This window comes from Bufo bufo, chromosome 4 (genome assembly GCF_905171765.1).
Source record: "Bufo bufo chromosome 4, aBufBuf1.1, whole genome shotgun sequence".
Lineage (NCBI taxonomy): Eukaryota > Metazoa > Chordata > Amphibia > Anura > Bufonidae > Bufo > Bufo bufo.
Window position 1 is genome coordinate 132,987,974 of NC_053392.1, and position 18,225 is coordinate 133,006,198.

The 18,225-nt window shown below is 46.1% G+C and overlaps 1 protein-coding gene across 1 annotated transcript in view; it reads right to left on the minus strand.

The window, feature by feature from the left end:
- Window positions 1-18,225, minus strand: part of PASK (PAS domain containing serine/threonine kinase) — an 82,511-nt gene that overhangs the window by 40,764 nt on the left and 23,522 nt on the right. The window contains exons 4-11 of the mRNA XM_040427930.1: window positions 17,358-17,525; window positions 16,687-16,815; window positions 16,044-16,178; window positions 11,443-11,685; window positions 5,994-6,126; window positions 5,774-5,882; window positions 3,453-4,426; window positions 748-926 (exon numbers count right to left, since the gene is read on the minus strand). Coding sequence (XP_040283864.1) covers window positions 748-926; window positions 3,453-4,426; window positions 5,774-5,882; window positions 5,994-6,126; window positions 11,443-11,685; window positions 16,044-16,178; window positions 16,687-16,815; window positions 17,358-17,525 — 2,070 coding nt within the window. The remainder of the gene's footprint in view (window positions 1-747; window positions 927-3,452; window positions 4,427-5,773; window positions 5,883-5,993; window positions 6,127-11,442; window positions 11,686-16,043; window positions 16,179-16,686; window positions 16,816-17,357; window positions 17,526-18,225) is intronic.

An 18,225-nucleotide genomic window follows, 5' to 3' on the forward strand; every position in this document is an offset into this window, starting at 1 on the left:
AAGACACTTCCTGCTGCCCTTTTATTGGTCAGGACTGCTCACGTGAGCACTACTGGCCAATCAAAGAGCAGGGCTGGCCAAGCAGCAAGTGTCTTGGATTACTAAATGTATAGTATGCATCAGGTAGTCTGAGAAGAGCTAAGTTGAAAGATGAAAAGAATGTTATCATGTAAGTATTCTGTTCCTTCCCCGGTTAACATGGAATTATTTTCCTTGAACCAGAGGGTCGGTTTAAAGAGGGTGTCCCACGAAATATTCTACAGTTTTCAAACCAGCAGCTGAATCTTAATACTTTTGTAATTGCATGTAAATTAAAAATTTTATATAGTTACTGAGTTATTCAATAAAATGTATCTGTAGAGCGCCACCTGCTGTGTGTTTTTTTTCTCTTTTCTTTGTCCGGCTCACAGAGAAGGCCGCACATGCTCAGTTTCCTCCTCCAACTGCCTCCTGAGTTGAGATAGGGAGAAAACTACAGAAGAAAGGCATGCCCCCTGAGAAAGGACACTCCCCTTGATATAAATCTAGCAGAGCAATTGGAGCAGAACGGGGAGATCTCTGGATCCATGTGAGGTACAGGGCTGGTTATATGATGTCTGATTTTCATTTTTTACATTAGTCATGGGATAGCCCCTTTAAGGTACACGAGTGATGTGGTTGATAGGGTTATATGAATGCTTGTGGCCCTAGTCTGATTCTGTAGAAGGCTCTTGTGATTTTGTGCTCGTAAGTGCTGTCATCACCTACCTCACCAAGGCTGCGCTCAGACTGCTCCAGAAGAGACTGAGATGAACTAGCCAAACTGGACAGCAGAAGTCGAGTTCTGGCAATGGCTTCTCTCTGTCCCTGCATCATGTCTTTAGAAAGCCAAACATTGAATAACGGCAAGCCAGAGGAGCACACAGCATGCACTTCAAACGGAATATCTGCAGGCCACCAAAAAAATAGGAAGAAAGAAATTAAATTTAACATTGAACCTATTTCAAAAGGTTAGAGTGGAATGCAATGTCTATAAGGCTAAAATCCATCAGCTGGCTCAGTCTGTAGCCCCTGTCTCTGCTCTCCTGAATGGTCATGAAGCTGACACCTCTTTTAATCTGTTTATTTTATTCAGTTATAAAGATATCAGCTTAAATTCCTGTTCAGAAGAGCAGACTGATGAAAGCGGACTACAGACTGATCAGAGAGCTTGTTTGATTTCACACTGAACGCTACTCAGCAGCGTGCAATGTATAACAAAACAGGTAGGCTGAAGAGTTTTAGAAGGATAGTTTTTAATTATTCTTATTGGTTCTTTCCCTTTAATTATCATTAAATGTAGTGAGTTAGGTAGCCAGGTAGCACATGCAAAGTTTTGCCAGAAGGTATACATTTATGTGCATTTAAAACGACCGTATATTTGTGCCCGCATCCTTTCTACAATTTTTGCGGAAGGATGTGGACCCATTAATTTCAATGGGGCCGCAAAAGATCAGGACAACACACCGTTGTCGGGACTGCAAAACAGATACAGTCATCTGAATGAGCCTTTACAAACAGCTTTCAGCTCTGATGGAACATCTGTAGGGAAGGATGTCAGAACGCGCCCTTTCTTGTATTCCACCATAACTGGGTATTGCCTATGTTCCTGTGTCATGCCAGAACAATCGACAAGGGAGCTTGCCAATTGAACACAGGTGATGGTTATTTCCTTTGTAAAGTATGTGATTTGTTTGCCTGTTGCATTTTTTTATTTATTTGATCACACTTAGTAAAATTTTTAGTTCACCTAGCTTGTGAAAGCCTATTTTATTCCTGGATTTTTGAATTTACGGTAAAACAAGATGACAAAGGTTTTTTTATCCAAAAAACACATACATTGTACACAAAAATGTATCCATAACCTTTAAAAGCTATGGATATTCACTAACCCCAAGCAATAAGCTGTTATTGCTCTGGGAAAAAGCAGGCAGTCAGACTCTTAGGCCTCTTTCACACGGGCGTCATGTTTTTGGCTTGGATAAGATGCGGGTGTGTCGTGGGAAAATGCGCGATTTTTCCACGCGAGTGCAAAACATTGTAATGCGTTTTGCACGCGCGTGAGAAAAATTGTCATGTTTGGTACCCAAACCCGAACTTCTTCACAGAAGTTCGGGTTTGGGTTAGGTGTTGTGTAGACTGTATTATTTTCCCTTATAACCATGTTATAAGGGAAAATAATACAGTCTACACAACACCTAATAGCATTCTTAATACAGAATGCATAGTACAATAGGGCTGGAGGGGTTAAAAAAAATAAAAAAATAATTTAACTCACCTTAATCCACTTGTTCGCGCAGCCCGGCTTCTCTTCTATCTTCTTCTTTGAGGAATAGGACCTTTGATGACGTCACTGCGCTCATCACATGGTCCATCACATGATCTTTTACCATGATGATGGATCATGTGACGGACCATGTGATGAGCGTAGTGACGTCACCACAGGTCCTTTTCCTGTGCACAGCAAAGAAGAAGAAAGAAGAGAAGTCGGGCTGCGCGAACAAGTGGATGAGGTGAGTTACATTTTTTTTTTTAACCCCTCCAGCCCTATTGTACTATGCATTCTGTATTAAGAATGCTATTATTTTCCCTTATAACCATGTTATAAGGAAAAATAATAATGATCGGGTCTCCATCCCGATCGTCTCCTAGCAAACGTGCGTGAAAATCGCACCGCATTCACTTCTATGGGGCCTGCGTTGCGTGGAAAACGCACAAAGAGGAGCATGTTGCGATTTTCACGCAACGCACAAGTGATGCGTGAAAATCACCGCTCATGTGCACAGCCCCATATAAATGAATGGGTCCGGATTCAGTGCGGGTGCAATGCGTTGACCTCACGCATTGCACCCGCGCGGAAATCTCGCCCATTTGAAAGGGGCCTTAGGGGTAGATTTGTAGGGAAAATGCAGCATTACATGGTGATAAATCAAATAGCCAACCCAGTAATGCACGAATGGACCAGATCTGCCAGCACAAGTGCTGCTCACAGCAGCCCTTGGCTTTGAATCACAGATGTTGAGACTCAAGTGGGAGACCCTTACAGGGCAGGGGCTATGCTTGTGAGATGACCCCTTTAACTTAACCTTTGTCATATTACATAATTCAGACACTATCCCTCTCAACAGCATTTTTTACCCCGTGAAAGTGACATTTTTCACAATGCACTCTGGCAAAATCTGCCTCTCGTATCAAATAGTCTTGAAGAAAGTGTCCTTGTTGCCCACAGCAGCCATGTTTCATCTGATCAGTTTTTGTGGGCAATATGACTATTCTCCTTTTGAGACAGCCTTGGTAAAAGAAGGCAACTACACTGTCAAAAGAGGGCACTTGGCGCACATCTATTTCTGGGGCAACCTGGCCTGCAACTTGTATTTGAAATGCAGTGCAATTCTTAACCAAAAAAAGACAGATGAATGACAAAAGTTTCTTACAGAGTCTGGAGCCATCCCGGTGATAGCAGCTTCCAGTGAAACTTCCCTCTTTAATTTCAGAGCTGACATACTGAGATGGAAGATCCAGAGTCTTGGCGTATGGAATCACCATAGATGATCGGACAGAGCCATTTCTAACAGGTGTAGATGTTGCATGGGAAAACTCCTTCCTTGAAAGCTGCACATCTTCATCCTGGCCCGAGGCTTGTCCTGGTGATATGCTGGAGGAGTCATAAGAAACTTGCTCTGGGGATGAGTTCCTAGAAGGACGTGCTCTCAGGAGTGAGTGGTTGGCAGGTACATGTTCGGTAGTGGATGGGACATCATTACCAGCACTTACTTCATTATGTTCAGGATACAGAACATTGGCTAAAAGTGAGGAATCATGCGTGGGGGACTTTGTATTCAGAGAAGAGTTCTTCGGTGAATTAGGTTGGGAATTACCATTGACTGGACTACTGTGACATAATGGAGGAGGACTTGAGATAACAAGTGATCTATCGAGACAGGATGCACACGGTTCTGTACTAGTGCAATTACAAGATGGAGTAATGCCTATGCTGTCGTGGTGGGCATGGGCATTACCGGTGAGATCAGAGCATTTAGAAAGAGTGACTGATGGGCGTACTGGAGCTACCTGTACTGTAACTGGTGGAGTATCGTCCATAGGAGGAGGCTGTGTTTTCTTCACATCGGAGGCACAGGTAGAAGATGAAGGGGAATCACTTACACAGGGTGTTTCCTGCTGACTGTGGCTTCCTGTTAAGGTCATACTCTGCAGACAGTGGGTGAGAGGTGCCAAGTCCAGCTCCATACCTAAGCTTGGAAGGAGGTCATGAAGGTTGCATTTATCTAACACCTGACCTCCCTGCCACGGCTCATCTTGTGTAGGTGTCCCAGGTGAGAAGCAACATGCAGGCAAGTTCGGGGTACAATCGTCTCCATAAGAAGATTTATGATAGCCATTAACTGTCCTAAGAGAGGTGAGCAAAGAAAGCGGAGTCACCATGATGCCAGTCACAGAACTTTATCTTTCATAGAAACCTTCAAAATCACAGCATAATTAGCCTTTCTTTTCCATAAACGTAAAACTAAAGAGCTCTATACATATGATGAGAATCCGTCAGATAATCGCCAACAAGCTTTCATAGGAACGCTCGTTATTGATTATCTGCCGGTGTAAAGGTGCCGCCGATTACCCGCTGAACAAGTGAAACGCTCGTTCTTCGGGTAACATGCTCATTTGTGCAGACACCTAAATAATCGTTTGCTGGCGGCAGATCGTGCCATCTAAACAAGCTCTGCTGCGGGAAACAATGAGTCTGTATGGGGACAAGCGATGGCATTAGCGATCGCTCCTCCCCATACTTTGGAGGAGATTGTTACACTGACGAGCAATGATTGCCGTTAAGGAACGCTTCTTTCCCGACAACCACCTACTGAATTGTCACATCTATAGGGACCTGAAGAAGGGGTTTCTGGGACCTGACAGTGCATATACATTCACTTAAAGGGAACCTGTCACCTCCCAAAACTATCCCAAGCCGCCAGCAGTACCTGTGTGTAGCCAGCAGTGCGTTTCTGATGATGCCTTTCTTCCTGAAGGCCGATGCAGCAAAAAGTACTGAAAACGTTGTTTTATCCCCTGCCGGCGCGCTTCTCCACACATGCTTGAAGTCAAGGGGGCTGCCTTTGCCAAACAGCCGGCTGTCAGTCACAGCGAAGGGGCAGGGAAGGGGGCATGGTTACTGTGAGTTGAAGCAAGGAGGCCTTGACTTCAAGCATGTGTGGAGAAGCGCGCCGGCAGGGGATAAAACAACGTTTTCAGTACTTTTTGCTGCATCGGCCTTCAGGAAGAAAGGCATCATCAGAAACGCACTGCTGGCTACACACAGGTACTGCTGGCGGCTTGGGATGGTTTTGGCAGGTGACAGGTTCCCTTTAAGTGAGACTGAGCTGCACAAAAGGTGATGTTACAGATGGACGTGACATCACAGGCAGAGGCCGCAGAGCTCACCCAGGCCTCGCAGCCCCTTCAACAGCTGATCGTCAGGTTACTGGCAGTCAGACACCTACCAATCAAATACTGAGGATAGATCATCAATTTTTAAAGGTGTTTTCCAAGACTTTTATTCTGAGGACCTATCCTCTGGTCATCAGTCATCACTATCTGATCGGTGGCGGTCCGACACCCAGGACTTCCACGATCAGCTTTTTGAGAAAACACCGGCGCTTGCATCCTCAGGATGGGTCATCAATATGTTTTTCCAGATAACCCCTTTTAATCTGTAGTCCCCCCAAAAAAGAAAAAGGTTAGGTACCTCGCAGATAGGGGAGATGAAGGGCTCAGCACGATAGAACAGGCAGGATGTTGGTATGCTTCTCCAGCCACCAGCAGATCCTCAGACTTGCATTTCTGTACAGACTTTTCTACAGAGCACAAAACAGGACCATTTAATATTACGCTGAGGAAAATCGCAGACATAATACATGACTTATATAGGCCCTGAAGGCAGATTTCCTTAAAGCTAGCTCTCTTACCAGCAGCACCATTACAAATGACATCGCAAGATTTGCTTCTAACTTGTGCCTCTTCTGGTGGGGACAGAAGTGAAGCCTCTTCCTCAGCACTTCGCATATAATGGTAAAATCCAGGAATGAGAAAGGTGATGTTCTGCGAGAAAGAAGCAGAGATCCTTACACAAAGAATAAAACACAGGACTATATGGAGTAGAAGCAGCCGTGCAGAACACCTTAAGGCTTCATTCACACGACCATAAGTGTTTTGCGGTCCGCAGATTGCGGATCCGCAAAACACGGATACCAACCATGAGCGTTCCGCAATTTGCGGACCGCACATGGCCGGCGCTATATAGAGAACGCCTATTCTTGTCCGTGGTTGCGGACAAGAATAGGACATTCTCTATATTTTTTGCGGGGCCGCGGAAAGCGGCAACGGATGTGGACATTGAAATGAATGGGTCCACATTTTTCGGAACGGATGCGGATCCATTTATACGGTCGTGTGAATGCACCCTAAAGGAGTTGTTCAGTTTTTCCACAAGTCATGATCTATCCTCAGAATAGGCCACCACTATCTGATTTGTCGGGGTCTGATGCCCTGCAACCAAACCGATCAGATGTACGGCAGTAGCTTAGTCGCCTGAATGCTACATCCATCATGTACTGGATAAAGCTGGTTACTGCAGAGCTGCTCCCATTAAAGTGTAGCAATTGACACTTTCCATTTGTGAATTTTGTTTTAGCCCTGCCAAGGCTTGATAGGGACCACGGTTGTTTATTGCATATTACTAATATTATTATTGAGGTGTTTCTTAGGGGTAGTTGACATGATTGTAATTTATTGATTTTTAATCATGAAATATTACAGCTTGGATCTGTGTCACGATAGGTAGGTAAGCAGGGAAATAACAACAAACAGAACAAATGACTAGGCCCAAAAGTTAGGGAGAAAAGGGTCACCTCCTAGCAATCCCTAAAAGTTTTCCCTAAACTGCTGTGCCCATGTGCTTACCCTAATGGTGGCTATGCACAGGCCCTCGTGCCTAAACCTATACTTGCTAGGCAAACCCTAGGCTGTAGGGAAAAAGGGAAGAGGCAACCTGCTTCTTCAAACCCGGAGGAAGCATGCGTCTCCCTAGAGGCATAGATAAAAGACACAATGGGAAATAACGGAGAGGACTTATCTAGAGCAGAGCTGGAGCCGACGATCCACCACACATCCAGAGCTCACAGGAAAGAACTATAACCCGACACAGGCCACTAAGGGGAAAGAGGGATAAATAGCTTCACTAACAATCAAACCCAGTACACCTGAGGGAAGGTGGATCCAGCTCAAACCCAAACCAAAACTGAGAAGTCAGACATGTGCAGCCAGTCTGACAGACCTCCGTACATTCACAGGGCAAGGAGTGACAGTCTGTCAATTAGGAGCCGGACACTTTATTGTGATAGAAATGTTATTATAATGCAGGAGTATGTACAATATTACTATTCTAAATGTATTCCAAAGCAGATTCTGCTTCTGAATAGTAGCATACTGCCAGTAAACTATTGGATCACCCTTGAGATCCTGCCCCCTGGAACCCCTAGACATGTTTTAAAGGGCATCTGTCAGCAGATCTGTACCTATAAAACTGGCTGATCTGCTGCATGTGCGCTTGGCTGCTGAAGGCATCTGTGTTGGTCCCATGTTAATATGTGCCTGGATTGCTGAGAAAAATGAAGTTTTGTTATATGTAAATGAGCCTCTAGGAGCAAAGGGGGCGTTGCCATTACACTAGAAGCTCTGCTCTCTCTGCAACTGCTGCGCCCTCTGCACTTTGATTTACAGCACCAGGTGTGTTGACGTTTTCACTACCTGGCCCTGTCAAGTGAAGATCATGGCTGTTGCAGAGAGAGCAGAGCCTCTAGGTGTAACAGCAACGCCCCCGTTGCTCCTAGAGGCTCATTTTCATGCATTAAAATATAATGTTTCTCAGCAATGCGGGCACATATGAACATGGGACCAACACAGATGCCCTCAGCTGCCAAGTGCACATGTAACATCTGCTGACAGATGCCCTTTAAATTCCTCTGATTTTCCTTATGGCAGAAAAAAATCTATATTGCACACAAATGCAATCTGTCAATTTCTCGCTCGTATCATTGGGGGACACAGAAGACCATGGGTATAGCTGCTGCCACTAGGAGGTGACACTGAGCAAAAAAGTGTTGGCTCCTCCTCTCAGCTATACCCTTCCTGAAAACACTGAGCTAAATAGTTTTAGCTTAGTTTCTGTAGGAGGCAGACATGTTTTTCTTGCAGGTCTGCCAAAGATCTTTCCCTTTTTATTTTTCAGGTTCAGGCTACAGGAGGGCTCTCACCACCTGTTTGTCCCCACTTGAGGGGGAGACCAGTGGGTCCTCACGCCCGCTGCTCGTTCCCCACCTCTGGAACACAAGGAGGTACAGTGGTTCTCAAATCCACTGTCACCCGCCAGCTACAGTGTCACCTTATCTGCTACTCCTGGAAGTCCCCCCTCCCCAAGGGGCAGCACACTGAGGAAGGTGACACTGCTGGAATCGGGGTGGGAAGAAACCGTCTAGGTAAGTATATTACATACCTTCCCCTGCTGGCCCCCCTTTGCCTGAGCCCCTACTCCTCCCTTTACTGGCTTCTAGGGGCTAATCTTCTCCTGCGTTATCCAAGTAAACAAAGGAAAATAGGGTTTTTTCTCCAGTACCTTGGGCCCCTTTTCTTCCTGTAGCTGGTGATTCTCTGGCCCTCGGTCCCGCCTCCGGTCCCCAGCCCCCTCACCTTCCTCCAGGCCCTGCAGTGTTTTTCCAGCAGCCGCTGCCTTTCTCCACTAGGCAATAATTACTTATAACTCAAAAAAGAGTTGATAGGATTGGGGCGGTGTGTAAATTTAACACCAATTATTATTGTAGTTTATGATTGTAGTGTGCTTGTGTCTACATTTCCTTCTCCCACAGGTGGCACTGTGCTAATGTTCTGCCATCACTGGGTGCGGTAGATCCACCAGGCATTACATGTATGGTGTTCCTAATGCAGTGGCTGATAGGTGCACTTATTCCTTATAGCGCGGGTCAACTTCCCATTTCTTGGCATGACCTAGGTGATGGGTTTGCTCACTTCTGGTGTGCATTAGTACAGTTTTCGGCACCTAGCATAAACTACCGACTTCTATGGCGCTGGCTTCCCTTCACATGTAGTGCATCGCCGCCCTCTACCATCTGTTACAGTGACAGCATCGGCATTGCCTCCTTGGGAAGTTGGGTATGCACTTATCCAGTTGTATATGTGAGATGTCTACATTGCTCCCCTCACCGGGTAGAGCGGTCGTACTTTCCTTGTTGTCACCACTAACACAGGTTCTCTACTGAGCCACATCAGCCTCTTCTACTTCTCCCCTACCGCACGGCGAGTACTTCTACGCCCCTCAGATACTGTTTCTGCCTGCTTGGCCAGATTCCATAGCCATTGAGTTCTTGGGTGCCTCTTTTCTGCTGTGGAGTGCCTGCGCTAGTGGTATTGGTTCGGTTACCAGTTTTTATATGGGACTTGTGGCGTTCGACGTCCACACTCCCTTCCTTGCGCAGTATTTATACGATCTCTGGTTCCTGTCTGGCCGTTTTGTACATTCATCTGATTCTTTAGGCGGAGTTGTTCCGCAGTGGCGGTCGATAGTGTCTGATGGCTTTCCACAACCTTCATGTCTCCAGACAGCTCCGTTTTTGATCCCGGAATAAACTCCTTTTCTACCAGGTTACTCCTCAATTTTTGTAGGTTTTGGGTTGGTTCCACTGCCTTGTTCCCATTGTGTCTCTTTTCTCCCTCAAGATCTTTTTCTTGCAGGCCATTGTCATACCTGACATCTAGGTTCTGCAGCCCTGACTTGTTCGTCATGGTCCTGCTGGAGTGTTCTTCTCTTCTGACAGCCTGGTATGGAGTTAGGGGTTTTCGCCTCATGGCACCGCCTACTTCTTCCTCCAGGGAAGGCAAGATTTGTCACATCTGCAATCCTCTGGCCCTTTATATCCAGACACCATTTTCAGTTCGTCTTCTTCCAATCAGTGTTCCACTGAGTGGTTTCTTTTTGCACTGCTCCTTCGCACGCTGCCTGTTTCCAGCCTTTGTAGAATTCCCCTTTTTCTTATCATGCCATGTCATGACTGTTGGTCACTCTAGGGTGTTTATTTCCTATAGCTCTCTCCCTATCACAGCTCAGGGGTGTCCCTTCTGCTGCAGCTCTCTCCCTATCACAGATAAGGGGTGTGTCTTTTCTGCTACAGCTCTCTCCCTATCACAGCTCAGGGGTGTCCCTTCTGCTGCAGCTCTCTCCCTATCACAGCTCAGGGGTGTGTCTTTTCTGCTGCAGCTCTCTCCCTATCACAGCTCAGGGGTTGTGTCTTTTCTGCTACAGCTCTCTCCCTATAACAGCTCAGGGGTGTCCCTTCTGCTGCAGCTCTCTCACTATCACAGCTCAGGGTGTCTCTTTTCGCTGCAGCTCTCTCCCTATCACAGCTCAGGGGTGTCCCTTCTGCTGCAGCTCTCTCACTATTACAGCTCAGGGGTGTGTCTTTTCTGCTACAGCTCTCTCACTATCACAGCTCAGGGGTGTCCCTTCTGCTGCAGCTCTCTCACTATCACAGCTCAGGGGTGTCCCTTCTGCTGCAGCTCTCACTATCACAGATAAGGGGGGCATCCTCTCTCCCTTCTAACAGCTGGTGGCAGATGAAGTATGGCACTGAGCGTGTGCGACCATGCATATCCAGCTCTTCCACATTATTATACAGATTAAGGCCTCCTGCACGAACACCCACCGTGGGGCAGCGGATCGGGCACCCATTCACTTTAATTGGTCCGCGATCCAGCCATTCCGCAAAAAGATGGGACATGTTCTATCTTTTTGCAGAAAGGAAGTACGGGATGAAAACCCCACGAAAGCATTCCGTAGTGCTTCCGTAGGGTTCCGTTCCGCACCATTCTGCATCTCCGGATTTGCGGACCCATTGAAGTGAATAACGGTGCCTGTGTATTGCGGATCCGCAAATGCGGTCCGCAATACGGCAACGGGACACCTACGATCGTGTGCAGGGGGCCTAAACAGCAGGGGGCACAATTATAATGAAGGGAATATCTCATAACTGGAGCATTTTTGTAGCAGAAAGTAAATGACAAAAGTAACTAGTTTTTCATGCTGAATTATAATAAAATAAAATGTAATGCTGGCACTACCCCTTTAATTTCATGGCACCTGGCACTCTTTTGATACCAGCCTTCTCTCCTGGAATGGGATTTGTAGACCGTCTGATATCATCTTGGACATATGTTAGCTTTGAGGATTATGAGCAGATGACAGACTATCCCTAGTTAGCGGGTCTGCATGTTTTAGAAAAGCTACAGCAGAGCTCTACAATATAAATGACCAAAGAAAATGGAATGGTGAACAAAAGCCGTCCCTACCTTTCCTAAGAGCTGTGTCCGGTCATATCCAAAAAGGGAGCGTGAAAACGTTCCATTGATTCCCTGGATGTTACCATCCGGATACAGTGTGATCAGACCGCAGACGGAAGAAAGGACGCTGAGGCTGGCATAGTATTCTTCCACCGGAGACGTCTCATCCGGAAAATCATTTATTAATGTCAGGCTCAGAGGGAAAGTCGCACCGTTCCGTGTCACTCCAACAACCCGCTGCTGCTGAATGCTCTGAAACAAAACAAGACACCACTTCATACATCACATCCGCGCGGTACGCTGCATGGTAAGGACTCGGTGATTCCCATTATACAGCTATTCTTTATGTTATGCTAAATACTCCAGATTTAGGTTTTACTGATTAAAATATATAACTAGAAAAAAAGATCACGACACTTACCACTGTGGATCATACGTCATCTCAAGAGATTCACACTATTATCTAAAAGCTGAATCTAATGGGTAAGCAGTTTTCACCAGGGTCCCCCACAAAGGGTAGCCGATTTTCATCACTTGCAATCAGCCTGCAGGTATTTGATACCAAAGTCTGAAAGGTGCTGGTCCCACCTCTGGGTCCCACACATAACTCTTGAATGGGGCCCTCAAAGTGAAGGAGAGTGGACGGAATGGGGGGCGGCTGCAGATCTGCGGTGTGCTTCCCATTCATTTCTAAATTTCCCACATTTTCGGCACTCCCAGCAATCCTAGCGATATGCCAGGAATGCGGCACGGTCTAACACTGACGGAACAGATTGGATGGCATCAGACTGTGCAGAGACTCATAAACTTCAAGCATGAACAACATAGAGTTATATGAAAAGATTCTCCAAAATTATTGCACAGGGAATAAAAGTTTATGGCAGGACATACGACATATCAACCCTTTAACAAACGGGTACAGTACATCTTTAGGGTATGTTCCCAAGAGGCAAGTCCGCTGTGTAATCCACAAAATAAATTGACATGCTGCAGATATAAAATCTGTCACGTTCTGCGTTGACTGCGGTGCAGATGCAGTGTGTCAGATCTCATCCACTCTGCTACTACAAGATACAGTGGTTTCACAATCATTCCTGCTAAGGCTAGATTCACTCCAGCAGCCTGGAACCTGACACCCACCAACCTCATTCACTGGTTTGCGGCCAGATCTCCGCCAGTCCCCGTTATAGTGAATAGGCCCAGACGGCTATGCAGAACAGCCTGCGGGATCTAAAATCGCTAGTGTAAAACTAGCCTTACTGATGGATCACAATTCCATCCACAAATAACACTCCCACCTTCACATGTCACATTAACCACTAGGCCAAATGCCAGTGATACTTCAGCGTAAAGGGGATTATCACGCAGGATTAAGAGAAAAGCTGTGGGAAAAGATAATCAGCTCAAGGTGGAGACAACTACTTACCTTCTTCTCTGTCCTACACTAATGTGTAACTAGGCTGGATAGTGGGGGACATGCTGTATATAGCTTACAACCTCCAAAATAAATTTTAAGCAAATGTGTCCTCAGAAAATTACAATGTTAACGTAAGATTTTATATTAAAGGGGTTCTCCGGGCTTTTTAATATTGATGATCCTATCCTCCCCCCGCCAATCAGCTACACAGGGAGACGGCGCGCATGTGCCGTCTCCCTTCTCTCTTTCTGCTCTGCTGCTGTCCCATAGACATACAGCAGCGGACAGGAAAAGAGAAGGCATACAGCTGATCGGCGGGGCTGCCGGGTGTCAGACCCCCGCCCATCTGATATTGATGACCTATCCTGCGGATAGGTCATCAATATTAAAAAGCCCAGACAACCCCTTTAAACACATTTTGAAACATGTTTGGTGATTAATTTTCCAATTTTTCATGACATTAGGTATATTACCAAATCTCCACTGAGCCTAATTAAAGCAGTATTACACAGCCGGATGTAGCAGATTATTGTCTTCCCTCCTGGTAAATCGCCTGCTCACTAGAGGAGGAGATCGCTGCTATTACATGCAGCAATCTTCTCCACAGTATGGGGAGGAGCGATCGTTATGCCATCGCTCGTCCCCGTGCTGTATAGTGGTTAGCCAGTGGATCTGCCGCATGTAAACAATAATTTTTTAACAAGTCAAAAGATTTAGATTCAATATGTGAGAGAGAATCTAAATCGCACATCCTCATTACTAGGCTTTTGATATAACAACGGTTTTAAATTTCAGCATGATAAAACATGGCTATACAGCACTATTATCAATCTATTGCTATGCACAATTAGGAGGCATTAGTATACAGTTTGATCAAAGAGCATAGGCCCACCTACCACGACAAGGTTGCCTCTTCAAGTGGGGACCTACTCTAACTTTGGCTCAGCACTGTGCGGCGACTATCGTGCCCCCACACCGCTCCAGCAGGCACTGGGACCCAGCAGCCACACAGCGCCCTCACTGTGCAGCAAACCATTCGGCTCAGGTGCTTTTAATTAGCAGAAGTCTGCAAAGGGTTTATAAATTCCTACCACCTCTCAGTTGGTGTTCCTGAGAGGCTGTGAGCTCTTTGCACCTGTTCACATTATGCAGTGCTGGACGGTGGCCGTCGCTGCTTCTGTGCTGTGCTGGTGGAGTGATGGGACCCAGGGCCTAGGTGGCTTTGCCGCACAGTGAGGGCGCTGTGTGGCTGCTGGGTCCCGTTGCCTGCTGGATCGATGTCGGGGCACGATAGTCACCGCACAGTGCCGCGCCATAGTTAGAGTAGGTCCCCACTTGAAGAGGCAACCTTGTCGTGGTAAGTGGGCCTATGCTCTTTGATCAAACTGTATACTAATGCCTCCGAATAGTGCATAGCAATAGATTGATAATAGTGCTGTATAGCCATGTTTTATCATGCTGAAATTTAAAACAGTTATATCAATAGCATAGTAATGAGGATGTGCGATTCAGATTCTCTCTCACATATTGAATCAAAAGATTTAGATTGCCCGATGATCAAGCATCTGCTCTTTCATTTGGCAATCGGCGGCAATATTACACTGCCGGATGATCGCTATCTGCCGAAAAATTGGGCAGTGTAATACAGGCTATAGAGATCACTTCTCGGGAAGCCATTTCAATTTTCTCACAGGTAGGATAAGTAACACAAAAGATCCACCATTCCCAATAGTTAATGGGCGCAGCTTTCCCCCTCCCCCTCTCTGCACAATGACCTCAACAGGCCACACAGCATTCCGAGAAAACTCTCCCATTGAAGTCAATGAACGTCTGTAACCGACAGGCTCCTATGGTTTATGTGACTGCTGTTAAAGAGGACTTTTCACCGATTCTTACCCTATGAACTAACTATACAGACATGTGGAGCGGCGCCCGGGGATCTCACTGCACTTACTATTATCCCCGGGCGCCGCTCCGTTCTCCCGTTATGCCCTCCGGTATCTCCGCTCACTAAGTTATAGTAGGCGGAGATACCAGTCCCTAAGTTATGGTAGGCGGAGTCTGCTCTAGCACTGGCCAATCGCAGCGCAGAGCTCACAGCCTGGGAGGTTATTTTCTCCCAGGCTGTGAGCTCTGCAATGCGATTGGCCAGCGCTACAGAAGAACAAGGGCAGACTCCGCCTACCATAACTTAGGGAACGGAGATACCGGAGGGCATAGCGGCAGAACGGAGCGGCGCCCGGGGATAATAGTAAGTGCAGTGAGATCCCCGGGCGCCGCTCTCCATGTCTGTATAGTTAGTTCATAGGGTAAGAATCGGTGAAAGGTCCTCTTTAAGCATACGTATGAAGTGCTGTTAACAAACTGAGCAGCAGACTACAGAAGATAGCCATCCCCATAATCAACATATAAAAAAAATACAATCAGATCCCAAAAACTGATTAGAAGAATACATGTTGGTATCTGGTTTTAGGCTACTTTCACACTTGCGCCAGAGTGATCCGACAAGCAGTACCGTCGCCGGAACTGCCTGCCAAATCAGGCAATCTGCATGCAAACGGACAGCATTTGTAGACGGATCCGGATCCGTTTCACAAATGCATTGCAAGAACGGATCCATCTGTCCGTTTGTCATACGGACAAACGGATCAGTTTAAATTTTTTCCCACATTTTTACCGGTCTGCGCATGCGCAGTTAGGAAGGACGTATCCGGCACTAATACATTCCTATGGGGGAAAAAATGCCAGATCCGGCATTCCGGCAAGTGTTCAGTTTTTTGGGCCGGAGATAAAATGCTGCTGCGGTTCCGTCCTGATCAGTCAAAAAGACTGAACTGAAGACATCCTGATGCATCCTGAACCGATTGCTCTCCCTTCAGAATGCATGGGGATAATCCTGATCAGTTCTTTTCTCAGTTCTTTTCCGGTACAGAGCCCCTAGGACGGAACTCTATGCCGGAAAAGAAAAACACTAGTGTGAAAGTACCCTAAGAAAGTGATACATTCCCTTTAAGAAGCAGGTTTGGTGCTTGTAGCTGCATGAACGGTCTTGGCACTAATAATGAGGGGAAAACAGACAAGAAAAGAGTCATCTATGTCTGACCTCAAATATCAGTCCCATCAGAAGCATCTTCATGACTGCTATATCACGTATTCTCTGCTTTATTTCAGCCAGCACCAGAAACTACTGTACCTGTGACATCTCTTTTCTATGTCGAGGGACATGAATGGTTGGCATTAAGTCTGTAATATGTTGACCCAAAAGCTCCTCTGGATCCATATATCCATATAACTGCGCACAAGATGGATCACAGGACACAATCCTACCCTGAAAGACACAGAAGTGGAGATTATCAATCGGATAAGTACCCTAAGGTACCACCAGGCTTCAGTACTGTGCGCCATTGTTCTAGCAGGCATGTGCCACGGAATCCAGTGCTGGCGGTGCCCCAGGCTCCAAAGGGGTTGTCTAAAGATTCAAACTTATCCCCTAGCCACAGGATAGGGGAAATGTTTCTGATTAGTAGAGAGATGACTACAGAGCCACATTTATCAAACGATCCAATTCATTTGTGATCCAACTTTGCTGCATAGAGTGCACCAAAATCTGTACCCAAGCGTGGATATTGGGGACTGTGGCTGCACTTTTTTATACGTCTAATAAAAACTACTATGAGGCAACAGAATTTCCTCCATTGGATGCCATGTAATGGAGTGTGCCACCGTACAGTGCTCCATCCATCCAGCAGATCACTGTGCAGCACCACATGGGTCCTAAAGAATAGTACGCCGTAGTGGTCCATAAGGTGCTCAATTTTAGGAATTCAGAGACTCACATCTTGCTGAAAAGACAACACCGTGGTGATGATCTGTACAGAATCCAGAAACAGCAGGCATTGGTTTTTCACTCTGCGGATCCAGAGGCATAACACAATCACCTCGCCTCCATTTCGCACCGCTTCAACCTGGGCGAGGAAAAAAAGGAAGGATCTTCTGAGATCTTTAACTACCAGCAGATATTTGAATAAGCAAGTGTCCACTTTCACAATACAGCACCACTGCAGCGAACATGAATTATTCAACAATGGGCATCAAAATTATGTACGGATGTGAGACAGAGAGTCGCTCTTCGTTGTACCTCTGCACTGTGGATAATGGAGGGCTCTAAACAGCAGGCTCTCCTGTATTAAAGGGCTTCTCCAGGAAATTTCCTAAATGGCTGCAAGCAACCCGCCCTATGAAGTGAATAAGATGGGTAGCCTCCACTTGCAATGCAGCATAGGAGGGTGGTAAGGGGTCCTCGAGCTTGGGTATATGCAGGCGCTCGAGCACGGTGTGTAGTGAGGTCCCATACCCCCAGGCAGATCTGCAAGTGCAGTCAACCCATCCAATTCCCATTCTAGGACGGGTTACTTACGGCCACTTTAAATAATATCTGAAGAGCCCCTTTAACTAAGAATTTTCTATGGTTTTTCAAATACAGACAATCCCTTTAAACATCACTCACCACTTCTCCAGGTACCCTGGAAATCCCATCAGCCTCTATAAGCTCCTCTTCCAGAGTCTCTGAAATTCTGTGGCTGGAAGCAGGGATCAACAAGGACAGGCACGTACCAATTAACTCAAGACTACTGTACCCAAACATTCTGCAGGCTTTATCATTTGCCATCAAAATCTTTAAAAAATGAAGAAGAAAAAAGCGTCATCCAAACAAGAGTAAATATGGACATAAATGTAAAATAGGAGCCATACATAGTCTTAATAAAAGAAACACACAATATCCCAATTTATTAATGAAAGAATGAATGGATGGATGAGTCGTGCACAGAAAAGAACAGAGGAATAGATGAAGGAGACGTTGGAATTGGAAAGAGCTCCTCCATCATCCATTCCATTGTTTATGAAGACACAAATGACTATGGAGAGGGCCATGTGCACAAGCAGTGAATTAGCTGTGAATTTTCAGGGCAAGATCCCCACTGGAAATCCAGAAATAAACTCCATGTCCCTTTGCTTAAATGGGTTTTTCAGATTCTAGAAATTCTTGATCCATTCATTTGAATGGGAGCTAGCTGCAGTAATCGGTTACTACCACCTCCGGGAGTAGTTCCGGTGTGGTTGACAGCTAACCTACAGGGGTCAGAGACACCAGTGCATGGCATCAGGAGATCAGGAAACTCGTAGTCAGTAACAGGCCGAGGTCAGGGCAGGAAAAGATATGCGAATACATGAAACAGGTCTGAGGTCAGGCAAGGCAGCAGAGGGTCAAAACGGTATTCAGGCACAAGTCAGGTCAGGGTCAGAGTCAGGATTCAGGAAGAGGTTGGTACATGGGCAGACAACAGAATAGCAAACCTTTGCAGGGAACTTAGAAA